Source organism: Hibiscus syriacus, unplaced genomic scaffold, assembly GCF_006381635.1.
Source record: "Hibiscus syriacus cultivar Baekdansim isolate YM2019G1 unplaced genomic scaffold, ASM638163v2 tig00110621_pilon, whole genome shotgun sequence".
Lineage (NCBI taxonomy): Eukaryota > Viridiplantae > Streptophyta > Magnoliopsida > Malvales > Malvaceae > Hibiscus > Hibiscus syriacus.
In genome coordinates, this window is record NW_024062802.1 from 365,262 (window position 1) to 381,038 (window position 15,777).

The 15,777-nt window shown below is 34.1% G+C and overlaps 2 protein-coding genes across 4 annotated transcripts; one reads left to right on the top strand and one right to left on the bottom strand.

The window, feature by feature from the left end:
* Positions 1 to 387: 387 nt before the first annotated feature.
* Positions 388 to 4,608, bottom strand: LOC120136128 (DEAD-box ATP-dependent RNA helicase 30-like). Its single transcript, XM_039152243.1, has 10 exons — positions 4,494 to 4,608; positions 3,829 to 4,406; positions 3,562 to 3,741; positions 3,310 to 3,471; positions 3,069 to 3,223; positions 2,382 to 2,474; positions 2,175 to 2,260; positions 1,871 to 2,097; positions 676 to 909; positions 388 to 564 (listed from the first exon to the last, which is right to left on the bottom strand). The coding sequence occupies exons 2-10, from the start codon at positions 4,181 to 4,183 to the stop codon at positions 458 to 460; spliced, it is 1,599 nt and encodes a 532-aa protein (XP_039008174.1). The 5' UTR covers positions 4,184 to 4,406; positions 4,494 to 4,608; the 3' UTR covers positions 388 to 457.
* A 3,955-nt stretch (positions 4,609 to 8,563) lies between these two features.
* LOC120136220 (protein JOKA2-like) lies at positions 8,564 to 12,038 on the top strand. Of its 3 annotated transcripts, XM_039152324.1 has the most exons (9): positions 8,573 to 8,822; positions 9,369 to 9,865; positions 9,926 to 10,204; positions 10,235 to 10,438; positions 10,525 to 10,648; positions 10,724 to 10,951; positions 11,071 to 11,222; positions 11,280 to 11,808; positions 11,854 to 12,038. In XM_039152324.1, exons 1-9 carry the CDS (start codon positions 8,799 to 8,801, stop codon positions 11,950 to 11,952), a joined length of 2,136 nt encoding a protein of 711 aa, XP_039008255.1. In that variant the 5' UTR covers positions 8,573 to 8,798; the 3' UTR covers positions 11,953 to 12,038. The 3 variants fall into 3 exon arrangements, with proteins under 3 accessions (XP_039008253.1, XP_039008255.1, XP_039008254.1); XM_039152323.1 differs by having other exon boundaries at positions 9,926 to 10,438; XM_039152322.1 differs by having other exon boundaries at positions 8,564 to 8,822; positions 9,369 to 10,438.
* Positions 12,039 to 15,777: the final 3,739 nt, after the last annotated feature.

The window sequence follows — 15,777 nt, forward strand, 5'->3', positions numbered from 1 at the left end:
TTTAATGAATAAGATATGCCTTTGAAGCTTCAATTTGTAAGGTACTGATAAATTCTGGGACGATGCCCTGAAAATAAAAAAAGTTTTAACTGTTTCTTTATATAATTTATTAAATTCATCACCATGCATTTTATTTACATTTTTACTTTATGACATTAATAAAGATCATGAACAACTATATATATATATTCTCAAATTAGTGATGATCTTCCAGGTATCAGACAGGCTGCACAAACTTGGTGGGAAAGCAATCTTTCAATAATTAACTTGACCAGCAAACTAACATTTTATATCTGTTGATTGTTGAAGGTTAACAACAAGATATGATGACATGAAATCCAAAGACAATCTGGGAAACCTAACATCCTACAACACAATACAACACAACACAGATAATTTCCTACAATAAACCGTTAAAAGGGTCGGGGGCATCATTGCGGCACCGACTCTAGGCGAACTACCAGGGCCTCTTCTTTCCACCAAGAGATACATAATTAGATCCTGATATCAAAGACCGGTTACCAAAGCTGCCACGTCCTCTGGAGCTGAAGTTTCCTCCAGAACCTAGAAACCGAAACATGCATCGTTGATTATCTAAAGCTAAGAATATACCCGGGGGGGGAAGTCTTAATCCATGCATTACTTTAGCCAACAGGTATCCAAATAAAGTATTACCTCCAAACTTCGAAGGTGCAGAGCGAGCCAATGTGGACAATGCGGGGGAGACAACCTGCCCCGCATCTTGTAGGAGCTTGATAAGGTCCCTAGCATACCTTGCATTTGCCTGTGTGAAGAAAGTAAAAGCAGTCCCCTTGGCCCCTGCTCGTCCAGTTCTACCAATCCTGTGTACATAATCCTCCAGACTGGTAGGAAAATCATAGTTGATTACACACTTTATGTCCTTTACATCTACAGAAAAGAAAGAAGGAAAATCAGAACATATGTTGTAGAGTAAGAAAAAGATAAAAGTTGCGATAAACTGAGGGCTCTAAGAAAACCTAAGTCATTTCTTTGAGCCACATAAGGAGATTTGCTTGAAACAATGTACAAGATAGACAGGCCTAGCTACTCAAATCGACATTGTTTTCAACTCTAGACTAAATGAATATTGAGTGTCATTAAAAACTTATATTGCATGCAATATTCTTTTACTAAGCCGGCTCAATACATTAAGAACCCTCAGAAACTCCCTTATCCCTGCAATATAAGATCCAAATGATCAATATTAAGATAACACATTCATTAGATAAATGTGCCCACCTTAACTTTGCAGGAATAAGGTCTACCACCACCATTTTTGTTCCCAATCAAAGAATATAAGCAAATGTGAGTCAACCAGGCTGCCGCAACAAACCAGCTCCATAACCGTGGATGGGCAACACTAACTTCCACTTCAACCACATAACTTGAAGTACATACAACTATCACATAAGAGAGATTTCTAAATTTTCTTTTCCCCCAAACTAAAACCAGGACATACGACTTCTCAAAAAGAGGAATGGAGTAGCCCGAGCTCTGTATCGTTCAGTGTACACCCCTCCAAACTATAGATCACCACCTCAGTTGTCTATGCAAAACTCCTTGTGTCCATGAAACATGAGCTGTAAGCTTAAGGCAGTAGCCAATTATCTTAGGGGACATAGTGTATATGAGAAACCAGTATGCCTCTCAGTCCAACTCATAACTCCCTTAAAGTGGAGGATCATGCTTATCAGTTAAAAATTATAAATGTTAACACATCATGGCACCGCGCACCCAAGCCACAAATTATTGTCTCAGGAAACTGGAAAGCAGCCGGCAGACTCGATTACCTTCACCATTTCAAGACCTACATGAGTATGCTAAGACTCCTAAAACACAGTGATCCTACCAAGTCCCCGTGCAGCCACATCAGTGGCAGTCATTATAGGACTTCTGCCACTTTTAAATTCAGCCAGGACCCAATCTCTTTCGGCCTGATTTTTATCACCATGGATGGACAGGGCAGGCCATCCATCCATTCTGAGCTGTCTAGTAACTTGGTCACATCCCTTCTTTGTCTCCATGAATATGAGTATCCGATTACCATCCATCACTTCTTTCAGCAATTTGACTAGCCTGCCCAAAGAGAGATTAGTATTTAATTTCACAATATCAAATAAAAACTTTCCACGGAACAAGTTGCAAAAACAGACCTGTTGTACTTTTCCATCTCTGTTATGATTTCAACAACTTGGTTAATAGATTGGTTTGCTTTCAGATCAGGTGATCCAATAATAACCTGAACCTCATAAGAACTTGGACAATCAGGAATAAGCAGCTAGGCCCCTCATACATATATATATGAAACATATATAAAAGTATATGCAAAAATAGATGCCACGTAAACTACATTACAAAACCTTGTATGGGTTGCATAAAAACTGCCTTGCTAATGATTCAACTTCCTTTGGCCATGTTGCACTCCAGTACAATGTTTGTCTATCGGGCCGGATCTGATCATGGATAAAGCCAAAATTGTCATATAAAGATTCAAACCATTTTCATTTGAAAGGATGTGATGCCTAGAATTAGCAACAACCTTAGAGACAAAAGATGCAAAACAGCCAAAATTCTAAGCACCAGGAATCAAAATAAATTAAAATATACAGCTTTGCTCTCAACTGAACAAAGCAAACATAACATGAGAGCAATATCTCTGCTTCACCAGTTTAATCTACCTTTTCCACATCTAATTCATTAACTATACAGATTTTAACATTTTTGCAAAATTGAATGCCTAGTATCTTTTGTACGAGATATATATATATATATGTGTGTGTGTGTGTGTGTGTGTGAATGTATGTAATAATAAAACTTTGATAATTTCTACATTGCAAGATTCAGAACAGAGTTATAGTTTTAGGCTCTGCCTGGTATGATGGCTAAGTCTCCAAGTACGGAAGAGACTATAAATGTTAACCATTTGATTAACAAATTCTCGAACTTTCACGCAAAGCAAAGCCTTAACCTTGAAACTGATTAGTTTCAAGCTAATTTCTTCAAGGGGGAAAATCCAAAAGAAGATGGCTCAGTGACAATAAAGCTACCTGAGATACAATTTTTCTTATCTGAGGCTCAAACCCCATATCCAGCATTCTATCAGCCTCATCCAGAACAAGGTAAGTCACTCTTTGCAAGTTTGTGTGTTGAACTTCTAGCATATCTATCAGTCGACCAGGTGTAGCAATTACAACCTCGACACCTAGCATAGAAAACCTTAAATTCAGTATCACATTTACGAAGAGCATAAAGGTACTCACATTTTCAAAGAAAACGAATTAGGAATACCTCGTTTAAGATCCCTAATTTGTGGTCCCTTAGGAGCACCACCATAGATACAGGTACTTCTTATATTAGCACGCGTAGAAAACTTTGCAGCTTCTCCTTGAATTTGAACAGCTAACTCCCTCGTAGGTGCTAATATTAATACAATAGGACCATCACCATGAACTACACAAGTATAGAAACAAAAAATTGAGAAATTGAATTCAAATTAAAACCACAACAACCAAGAGAAACACTCATATTAAGGACACTAACCCAATCGTGGCTGTGCAATAACATGAATCAATGCTGGCAGTAAATATGCCAGAGTTTTTCCAGAACCAGTCTCAGCAATCCCGATTAGATCTTTACCCTTCAAAGCCATAGGCCAGCCCTGAGCTTGAATTGGAGTTGGCTCAACAAAACCCAATTTAGCAATCACCTCAAGACAATAATCTAATTCACAATTTAAAAATAATAAAGTCAGATTAAATCAATTAAAACCTTAAAAAGAAATTTGAATACCGGTCAAAATATAAATACCAGGGAAATTAGCATCACGGAACATCCTTATCGGTTTTGGAATATCATGTCCTTGAACTGAAATCTCCCTTGTTCTACGATAAAGCATTATTTCTTGCTCTGTCATTTCTCGAACTGCAGAACTCTCCCTATAAAAGTTCTTCTCAAAAGGAACCAGATTTCCAAAATTTTGCCTAGGAAGTGAAACATTGTCTAAATCCCCTCTACTGGACCCTCCGTGCCTCCCTCCATAACCCCTTCCGCCGCCGCCACGGCCACCTCTCCCCCCACCACCATGGCCGACTTCACGACCTCTTATACTGTCACTTCTCCTGTCTACAACATGTCCATGACCGACGTCCCCACCGCGGCCCATCTCGAATCTTCCCGGGGGAGGCCGAAAGGTCGAGTACGAATCGAAATTCCCTTGACTTCGCACGGGCCCGGGTCCTCTTCCCTGAAAAGACGGAGGACGCGCCGTTGGAGGGCCACCGTAAGGAATCTGTCCACCGCGGGGTTAGGAGTTAGGAGCAGACGGCGGGACCATTCCTGGACCCATAGCCGGTGGGCCAACCGGTGGCGGTGGATCCATACAATCACTACAAAAGAAAAGGCAAAAACTTTCAATTCAAAGAAAACAAATAAATCAATAAGGGAAGATATATCTGAAAGGAGGGAGGAAGTACCTCCTACGCTGACGGTAAGATTGGGGGTCGCCATATCTACGGTCGTAAGGAGGTCATTGGTGGTGGAAAACCAAGCTTCGGAGAAATCAGAAAATGGATTTCAAAAGATTTTAATCGAGACTTTTATACCAAAAAAAATACTGATTTCCGAGTTCGAAGAGATGGAGATCGGGCAAAAGGATAGGGAATCTGTCAAGCTAGTTGATTGTTTATATAGGCAAGATATATATTGGTAGATATTATCTAGTCAAGTTACTTGATTGTTTTGTGTTAGGATCAATGTTTTTAATATCGATCGTACATTGAACCGGTGAATATACTGTTTCATTAGTTAAATTGGATTTAATCGCAGTTGAATCGAATTTTATATAAAATAATTTTTTTTATTTTATATAATATTCAAAACAATATTAATATATATATAACATTTTTTTAAGTTTATAATATTAAAATGTATAAAAATATCACAAGTCATAACATATATAAATTAAAAACCATAAAATCAAGTGAAACAAAATGATTCAAATAAACTACAACATAATATTTAAGATAAAACATATTAAATAATAAATATAATTATATAACTATAATCAAAAAAATAAAATTGGGGTTTAAAAAAATTATAACAAATGATGTCATTTGGTTTAATTTTTTTTATAAAAAAAAAATCTCACATGGCTAAGAAACATATAAAAACATCCCAAAAGTTTAAAGAATAAAAATATGAGAAAAAAACAATTTCACATGGCTAAGAAACATAAAAGAGCGTCCCAACTATGGTTTTCAGAACCAGACCGGTTAGCGAACCGGCATGCTACCGGTTTACTGGTTCAACCGGTCGAATCGGTCCGACCAGTCGGAAGAACTGGACGACATCATAATTATTTAAAAAATTAAATAAAAATACCAAAAATATTTAATAAAAAATAATTTTTTATATCACAAGTCATATTCAAAGCAAGTCATAATATATATAAATTAAAAACCATAAAATCAAGTAAAACAAAATGATTCAAATTAACTACAACATAATATTTAAGGTAAAACATATTAAATAATAAATATAATTATATAACTATAATTAAAAAATAAATTTGAGGCTAAAAAAATCATAACAAAATGATATTGTTTGGTTTAAATTTTTTAAAAAAAAACAATCCCACGTGGCTAAGAAACATAGAAGAGTATCCCAAAAGTCTAAAGAGTAAAAATATGATAACAAAATAATCACACATTGCTAAGAAACATAGAAGAGCATCACAACTAACTTCTATAAATAATAGAGGTAATTTGACATTCAAACTCATGAAGCCTTTTGGTGAGCATTGAGTGAACTATTCTTTCACTTCAATCAAGCTCGAATTTTAGGCTTCAATTGAGCTTCTAATTTTTTTTTTTAGTTCAAGCCTTTTTGAGTTCAAGTTTTAATATTATATTTCGAGTTCGAGTTGAACTTAATAATTTTTAACTTGTGAGTTTGAGTGGAATTGAGCTTACTTTTAAAGTTTTCAAGTTCGAGTCGAGCTCAGCAATACTCGAGTTCGACTTGGCTCGTTTAACAAACGACGTTTGGTTTAATTTTTTTTAAAAAACAAAATTTTCGGTTTTCAGCCGGTCCGGTTCGAACGGTTCAGCGGTTCTGGCCGGTTCACTAGTAGGTGGTTCAACCGGTTTAGATTGAACCAGACTAGGCAACGGTTCCCGGTTGAACCGGCCTATTGGTGAGCACATAGCGAACTATTCTTTCGCTTCAATTGAGCTCAAATTTTAGGCTTCAATCGAACTTCTAATTTTTTTTTGAGTTCGAGCCTTTTCGAGTTCAAGTTTTAAAATTTTATTTCGAGTTCGAGTTGAACTTAATAATTTTTAGCTTGTGAGTTTTTGAGTTGAGTTGAGCTTACTTTTAAAGTTTTCGAGTTTGAGTCGAGCTCAGCAATACTCGAATTTGACTTGGCTCGTTGAACAAACGACGTCGTTTGGTTTAATTTTTTTTAAAAGAAAAAAAGTGAACCGGCGGTTCAAACCGGTTTTGCCGATTTTCAGTCAATTCATCCCAGTTTTACCGATTTTCAGCCGGTTCAGTGCCAGACCGATTTTGTGAGGTAACCGGACCAAACAGGCCACCGATTCACGGTTCAACCAGCCAGTCCGATCCGATTTTAATAACCATGGTTAGGATGATAAGGAAACTCATGGTTGAAGAAAAAGAAAAAAAATATAGGGCAGGAAAAGGAAAAATTAAAAGGATTTTTTTTATAACGTAGAATCTCTCAAGGTCAGCCTAAAGAATCCGACCCTACAAGGCAACCTTCAGAGGGGTTCAAAGAACTCACCACTCTGTCCCCCCGCTTTTTTCCAAGATTCTCAATCAACGCGGTTCGAACATAGGACATGAGACCAACTTATAATCTCAAGATCCCTTGCTTTGTTGCGGTGGTATTGAAAAGAATTTTGCAAGAAAAAAGAAATTAGGAATTAAAATATAATTCTTCAAGTGAAAAATAAAAAATTAATTAATTAAAATAAAATAATAATATACGAATCAAACAATCTCAATAATTAAATAAATAATTATTTTTACAAATAAAACAATTTTAATAGTTAAGATATTTGCTAATATCTCTTAAGTTTTTTTGTCTGAATATCGCATCTATAAAAATATAAATATTTATTGTCAAATAATTAAAAAATTGAACACACACTCTCTTTTATTCATTATATATTTGGATCTGATTTTCTTCAATTTATTTTCTCTCTTTTTTATACAATCATTTTCTTATCGAACAATTGGTAGTTGAGATATGATAAATTAACATTAGAATATATAAAGTATTTACTTAAATAAATTAGGAAGACCAAAGAAGATATAATTAACGATAAATAACAAAGATATTACCATCATTTAAAAACCCGATTGATGAAATGTAGAATAAATTAGAACAACAACAGAAAATTATAAATGATAAAATAAATAATATAGAGTTCATATTTGAGGAAAATCATACCTCGATATAAGTAAGTTTGTTCATTCGGTTAATTCGGTGGCCGGACCGATCGAATTACCATTAGTCGAATTAATCGAACTTTTTTTTCTTTAATCGTTAACTGAATCGAATTTTTTTTCGAAAATATTATTCGAACCGAATAAAGTTCGGTTAATTTTCGAATTAACCGATTTTTTTAGAATTTCGAATTTATATAAAAATTAAATATTTTTTAATTAAAAAAATGGTTTATAATTAATTTAAATAATATATAATTATAAAATAAAAATTTTATATAAATTTTTTAATTAATTAATATTGATTTAAGTTTAAAAGTTATTGGATCTTAAATTATTAATTAGGTTTTAAATGGTTGGGCTTAGCCTATATGTTATATATAATATTTTTAATTCAAAAAACCAGTTTACAATTAATTTAAATAATATATAATTATAAAATAAAAATTTTATATAATTTTTTTAATTAATTAATATTGATTTAGGTTTAAAAGTTATTGAATATTAAATTATTAATTGGGTTTTAAATGGTTTGGGTTAATCCTATATGTTATATATAATATATTTAATATTTAAAATTTAATTTCGGTTAATTCGATTAATTCGATTAATTAACTGATTTCGAATCGAATTAACCGTTAACCGAATTTTAAAAATTTTCTTAATCGTTAACCGACCGAACTAATTCGATGGCCTACCGAATTAATCGAACTAATTCGATTCGATCAGTTAACCGAATTAGTTCGAAAATTTAAATACCCTAGATATAAGGAATGTTGAAACTTGAAACTGTTAACTGAAGAAGAAAACAGAAATCCTTTAATTATGTACGATAAGAAATGCAAAAGAAATCATCTACGCATATGACTATTGTTGATAAACATGAGAAATATTTTTATAATCCGATAGAATTAGGATCAATATACTTATGTATTTGGTTAAGAAATACAATTTTTTTTTTGGGTGTTCCTAAAGTTCAAAAGTTTGAAGATAAGAATTATGTATTTAAGGCAAATATTGAATGGTTTATCAAACCTTCCGTTGATTTGCATACTATTAATAAATGCCAAAGAGCTTGGTGGTGTTGGAACCGATGAAGAGAGAGAGCTTGTGCTTTAAGGATTTCCGCGGCTTCCGATCCGTATACCTAGAGCTACTTCCCCAAGGATAATTAGGAAATCCAAACCTCTATTATTGTCTCCCGATTAATGGTTTCTCTATAATTAACCTTTCTTAGGTTTATATATTCCCTTTTACTCTAATACCTACGGCTACCATCTTTGTTGCTATTCATCTCCTCACCAATGGAATCCAATCTCGTTATCAAGGTTCATTTTTCCTCCTCTTGTAATTAATCGATCTTCATTTTCCCGGCTTTTTATTTCATCGGAAAGTTTCGAGTTTTACGATACTCCACAGTCTGAGGACCTTTTTTCTTCTTCATCATTTGAATTTCTGTTTGTTTCCTGAGGAAATGTGGTGCGAAAAAATGGGAAAGTTTCTCCCTTTCGTTTTTCTTTTCCTTTTCAATCTGAGATTATGTTCATAATGATTGTTTTCTATGTTTTGAATTTTGATTATCATATGCAAATGCAATTGAGAATTTTTTGCTCAAAATTATGAGTTGTGTTCGTGAATATCGTGCACCTGTGATAATTATAATGTCATTTACTCATTTACGGGATGGGTTCATGATTAATCGTAACTGTTCCATTTGAAATCTTGTTATACTGATTTATATATGTTACCGAGACGTAAACTGTACTCCTGATGCTTTGTTTAAAATTTAACAATTTCTTAAATTTGTTCTGTATCCCTTATCCTATCATTTTTGTTTGTTTCTCTTTTTTGCTTTGCAAATGTTATGGATTCAGGTTAAGTACGGTGATACTCTAAGGCGTTTCACTGCTCGTGCTGATGACGGCGAAGAGCTGGGTCTTGATATGGCTGGACTCGGGGCAAAAATCACTGGCCTTTTTGATTTTCCTGTTAATACTGAATTTACTCTGACATATATGGATGAAGATGGGGATGTTATTACTCTTGTGGATGATGATGATCTGTTTGATGCAATGCGGCAACGCCTCAAATTCTTGAGGATTAATGTGCAGCTGGATAATGATAAGCTCTGTAAACCTTATGGTGAATTGAGCCGGAGTTCTACCTTGAGATCCCCACCTTTTCAGCCTCCATCAGAGGGGATTAATGCTGGTGCTGCCGATGTTCTGAAAACTTTACCGGAGCCTCTGCGTGGGGCTATTTGTGATGCTTTCTCAAAGCTCTCCCTTGATGCTGCTTTTAAAGTGGCATCTGCTAGGCCGGTGTTGGGTGACATTGTGGAGTGCTTGTCTAAGATGGGACAATCCTACCTGAGTCCGGTTTCGAAGCCTGGACCTGCTTCTGATTCAAGCATGCCTGCTGTGTCTTCTGGGAGCCCTTGTACCTCATCTGTCGCAGCTGACCCGGATGGTGGCTTACGAGCAGTTTTACCAAAACCTACAGATTTTGATTCAATTTGCAAGGCTAACGAGGAAGACAACACTGGAAATCTGACGAGAGGTGTGGATGCACCTGCTATATCCGATCCTGAGCACGTATCTTCTCAACATTCTCCGATGGGCTTTTTTGCTTGTGATGATCAGAAAAACACAAAGGAGAGCATGGGTCGTAAGAATGGGAAGAGTGTTAGCTTCAATACATCAGCTCCCTTTATTGATGCTACAAAGAAATGTGATCCCACCAACATGATGGGTAGTGATGCTTCAAATGAATGCCCCTCCGGAGGAGTGCCGGTAGCAAGTGACCCTGTTGTGCCTCCTCGTTTTAGTCAAAGTAAAAGTGCTTCGACTGATGGAAATGACATGCTGGGTACATTCCACAAGGGAATTCAATGCGATGGTTGTGGGGTTCTTCCCATTACCGGACCTCGGTTCAAGTCCAAAGTGTAAGAAATGTTTTTAGCCATAGGTTATTCCTTTTGGATTCTTTTCTTAGTTGTCAGTGACAACTTCTCATTAATTGGGAATGCAGAAAAGACGATTATGATCTTTGCAGCATCTGCTTTTCCAAAATGGGAAATGAAGCTGATTACGTCAGAATGGACAGGCCTGTGAATTCCTCTAATCCATGGTTTCCCAGGGCATCAAACGATCATGTAATTTCGTACCTGCAATTTTCTTCTTAACTGTAAACTTCTTCTCAACAGCGCTTGTTACACTTTTATTTATAGATTCCAAGGGTACTCCCGCATGTCTTGAGGAATCGTGTAGAGCCTATACTGGAAAGCTGCTTCATCTCAGACATCAATTTAATAGATGGGACTGTAATGGTTCCTTCTACTCCATTCACAAAGATCTGGCGGATGCGCAATAATGGTACTACACCTTGGTTTCAAGGGTTGCAACTTATCTGGATTTGGGGAGACCAATTAAGAAATTCAACTTCAGTTGATTTAGAGGTAGAGTGTTTTAGCTTTTACATCAAATTGCAAGTGCACTCTTTCATGTGTGTTCGGTATCTTGATGATTTTGTTCAAGGGGTATGTAATCATTTATCAGTCTTCCCAACTTATGACAGATTCCTGCTGATGGTGTTTCTGTTGATGGGCAACTTGATATTGCTGTTGATTTTACCGCACCACCAGTTCCTGGTCGATATGTTTCTTACTGGAGGATGGCATCACATGCTGGAGTAAAATTCGGGCAATATGTTTGGGTTCTTATCAATGTAAGTCGTCTGTTTCTAAAAGGTTGATATGCTTTCCGAGCTTTGATCTCTTGACAATATAATCACTTCTGGAGTAGTGATGACTTTCAGGGCTTGAATTTGAATTTGCCTCCCGAAACTACCAGCCCAAAAGAAACTGAGATTTGCAATTCTAATGCAGACACCGCACCGGTGAAGCCCCTGATGAATGAACAATCAATGACAGAGCAGACATTGAACAACAGTGATGTCCCAACCCCTATTTCGCCACCCACAATATCTTCATCTGTGGCGTATCCTTTTATTCCTAAGGGCTTCCCGGTCCCTACTTCACCCGAAACTCAATCTTTGTCGGCTTATCCTATCATCGATCTCTCAGAAGCAGCTACTGCAGGAGGAGCAATAGCCTCTCAAGAGCCACCGCCTGATGACGACAGTGAAAATGCCATTGAGAAAACTCTACTGAAGGAGCTCGAAGATATGGGATTCAAGGAGGTTAATCTGAACAAAGAGATCTTGAGGATGAACAAATACAATCTGGAGAAGTGTATTGATGATCTTTGTGGAGCATCTGAATGGGATCCCATGCTCGAGGAGCTGCAGGAAATGGTAAATTATTTACAGAAATTGTGGTATTTTGTTTGTGAGTAGCAGGGTTTCTCTGATATGGAAATGAACAAAATGCTGCTGAAGAAGCACAATGGGAGCATCAGGGGGGTTGTCGTGGATCTTCTAAATGGAGAAACAGCTTAAATGAGCGGATGATGACTCATTCTTTCCATTGATGGATAGGGTTGTAACTATGATATATAATCTGATATAAATAAATAAAGTGTTTTCGAGGGGGTGTTTTAAGCTCTGGTGATCGGAAGATATGATATACATAACTCTGTATACATTTTTTTAAAAAAGTAAATTTTGTAAGGTAAAGTAAAAATTCGAGTCGAGAAAAAAATTGTCGACGGGTATCATTTAAATTTTATTTATTTTTTAAATTGAGGTTATGAGATTTAAATTGATTTTTATAAATTTATTTCAGTTTTAATTTAAATTAATAATAATTATTTATAATATTATGATACTGATTGATTTTAATTTAAATTATTTTCTCTATGTTATTATATATAATATATATTTGATATTGTTTACATGTGTAAACAAAATTAGTAATATTACTTAAAAGGAAAAATTATCTCAAACCATAAAATATATTTGTAATATTGATTTTTAAAATTTTAAGAATAAATTATTGATGAAAATGTAATATATATATATATATATATATCAGCAAATTGAATAAAATATAAAATCAAATGATTAAATTGTAAAAAAATATAGTCAAAAGATGTAATTGAAGTTACCCATATATTCTACCGTAATAGAAAAATATATTGAAATTACGCATATATTTTCTACTGTAATAGAAAACTATATAATCTAACTCAAAATTTAAGATCATATTCTTATTCGACTCAGATAACTACATACTTGGACGTGTATCCCTAGAGAAGTTTCCTGTTATCCCATGGAGCTCGACTGGACAAGCTTTCTTCTTGGATAAACGCAGAAGGAGTGGACATCCAGAAGTAAATATGGGAAACAGACATTTTGATCAAAATTTCACCATTAAACACAAAGGCTATGCAAGGTTCAAAACAAACAGAATAAGCACAAGCATTTAAACAAATCTTTGTTATGCATTCATGCTAAAAGCATATCTCAAAGCATAGAAATCCCAATCATACCTTTCTTTCAACTTCTGGTCATGAACTCTAGGGCACGGCCCTGATGCAACAGCAACAAAAAACCCACAAAAAGCAGAAAAATGGTATTAAACATCTTCATTCTCTAAAAAAAACACATTGATGGTGTTGCTACTGATTAGAATAGTGCTAGAGAAAATTAATAATCATAATAGAAAAAAATAAGGGGAAAACTCGTCTTAGCTACTATATGAAATAGAATGGACTTAAATTAACTCTAGGGAAAAAAAGTCTCCTATTCTTCTATCAATTTTCTCAAACACTGCTTAATTTTCTCAGATAACACGCAGCAAGTCAAAAATAAACCACAAAAAATGAACTTAAAACGCAGCGAGGTCACTGCGAGTGTTCACGAACAGATCGCGAGGACAGAATCGAACCATATAGAAAGCACAAACCTCTTTATCATCCCACCGAATTTCCCTATATCCCTTTTTCTCCTCCCCCGTTAAATTACGAGCTGTAATTTTCAGAAAACATCAAAACGAAATACAAAATCAGAACTCCCATAAACATCAGAACAAGTGGTATCAAAATATAGACAAGTATAACAGATTATTATATATTTTAAAAAATAAAATTTACTTTAAACTATGGTTGAAACTAATTATATATTTGGATGAATTTGAGGATGAAATTGGAAGATTCAAAAGTCAAGGGACCAAATTAAAAAGAGAGTCATAGTTTGGAAATGAAATTGGAATGTTCAAAAGTTTAAGGATCACTTTAAAATGAATGTTATAATTTGAGGACATATGATGCAATTAATGCTAAATTTAATTTGATAATTTATTTATTTAATATAGAATCTTAATTAACCTAAAAATATATAATTTAATTGATTAAATAAATTTTCTAGAAGAAAAAAACTTAAGATTTTTGTATACTATTCTTTTGAATTTTTAAAATTAAAAAAAATTAAAGATTATTTAAATTTAAATTTATTATTTTTATTTTTTGAAATTTTCTCTTATAGTTTTTTCTCATCAATAAGTTGTTCATCTTTTTTTATCAACTTTAATGTTGGTTGTCGACTATTGATATTTTTTATTATCATTTTATTTTATTTTTTATTTTCAATAAATTTGTCTATATGACATGTTTTCTTCTGTCTTTTGGCACATTTTTCGATCGTTTGGTTGTTATTTTTACTTATCTTTTTCTAAGTGTTAATTAGACATCGTCACGACTGATCAAGATGGTGCTTAACTATTATATTGTCGGTCTTCCCTGTTTTGGACTATCATATTGGATTCGAATACCCATTATGCGTTCGTGGACAACTTTTCACGGCACTCGAGTTTGATTTGCGGTTTGTCGGTTGTCTTTCAATAGCTTGATCTATTTTTGTGGTTCGTTTGCTGATGCGATCAAGTTTGTTTGTATCTAGAGCTGTAAATGATACGAGCCAAATCGTGAGCTACTCGAAATCGACTCGATCAAAGGTCGATAAATACTTAATTCGAATAACCTCGACTCGAGTTCTTAACGAGCTGAAACGAGTTACTTCATATTCGACTCGAAAAGCTCACGAGCTGCTCGAAAAAATAATATACTAAAATTTCATTTTTTAAAAAATTAAATTATTAATAACATTAACATTTATGTGTTGATTTTTTTTAAATATAGTATAAATGTATTTAAGATTTAGGTTCGAATTTGACTTTGAGCTTTAATCGGGTTAAGTTTAAGATTTTTTTATTTCGAGCTTTTTTAGCTTCAATTCATGATTTCGAGTTCGAGTCGAGCTTGAAAATTTTAGGCTTGCGAGTTTTCGAGCCGATTCGAGCTCCATTTCAGAGTTTTCTAGTCGAGTTGAGCTCGACTTGGCTTGTTTACAACCCTATTTGTATCTATCTTTGTTCGAGTTTTCTTTGTTAGATTTTAATCTTTTATTGTATGGTTATTACGTGATCTTAAGTTGTTAATTATGTTTCAATGATTACAAGATATTATCCGTGTTTAATTTATGATTAAGATTGTAAATTTTTATTATAATTTAGGATATTTCCTATTTTAAATAAAATTAATAATTTCTTTAAAAAATATTATTTTGAGATCGATCATTTAATCATTTTGAAAGAGCCGTAAGGAAGATTTTGCATAAATTGTGTTAAACATTTTTATAGATATTTAAACTATAAAATTTTAACTTGATTTAAATTTAAAAATTGAATTATTTATTATAATGGACAATAACTAATGTATCGTTCATATAAATCACTTGGTTAGTATTTACGTAAAATAGGCATAAGTATTAGTTTAACTAGTGGTGTGAATTAATCAAGATTGAACAAATAAGGTTTGTGCTTGTAACCCTCTCAGACCGATGCGGAGAATCCGATCCGATCTAGAGTGTCACATTAAGATCACCGGAGCGAACCACCGTAAAAATAACGGAAAATTTAAAACTTTTCTTATAACATATAAAAACATAAAATGATTTATTATTATTCAGAAATAAGGTAGGTTTTTCAAACTCATATATAAAACAAAATACAATCTACATACCCCCTAATCACATGTACCGTACTATGCAAGTAACACCGGAAGAACTCCCTTACTGATGTTGATAGTGGTACGGGTACAATTCTTTTAACCTGCAATGGTGAGTAATAGAGTGAGCTTCGAAAAGCTCAGTAATACAGAACTACCAGATGCTGCTGAAAGACATGTCAATAAATGGAAAGTCATATCATTTCTTATTTAATCAAACGTATATTGATTTTTGGAATAATCTGTAGTTCCACTGGTAGTTCAATGAATAGAAGCCATGAATATTTCAGTTCATAGGAAACATTCATAGTATCACATT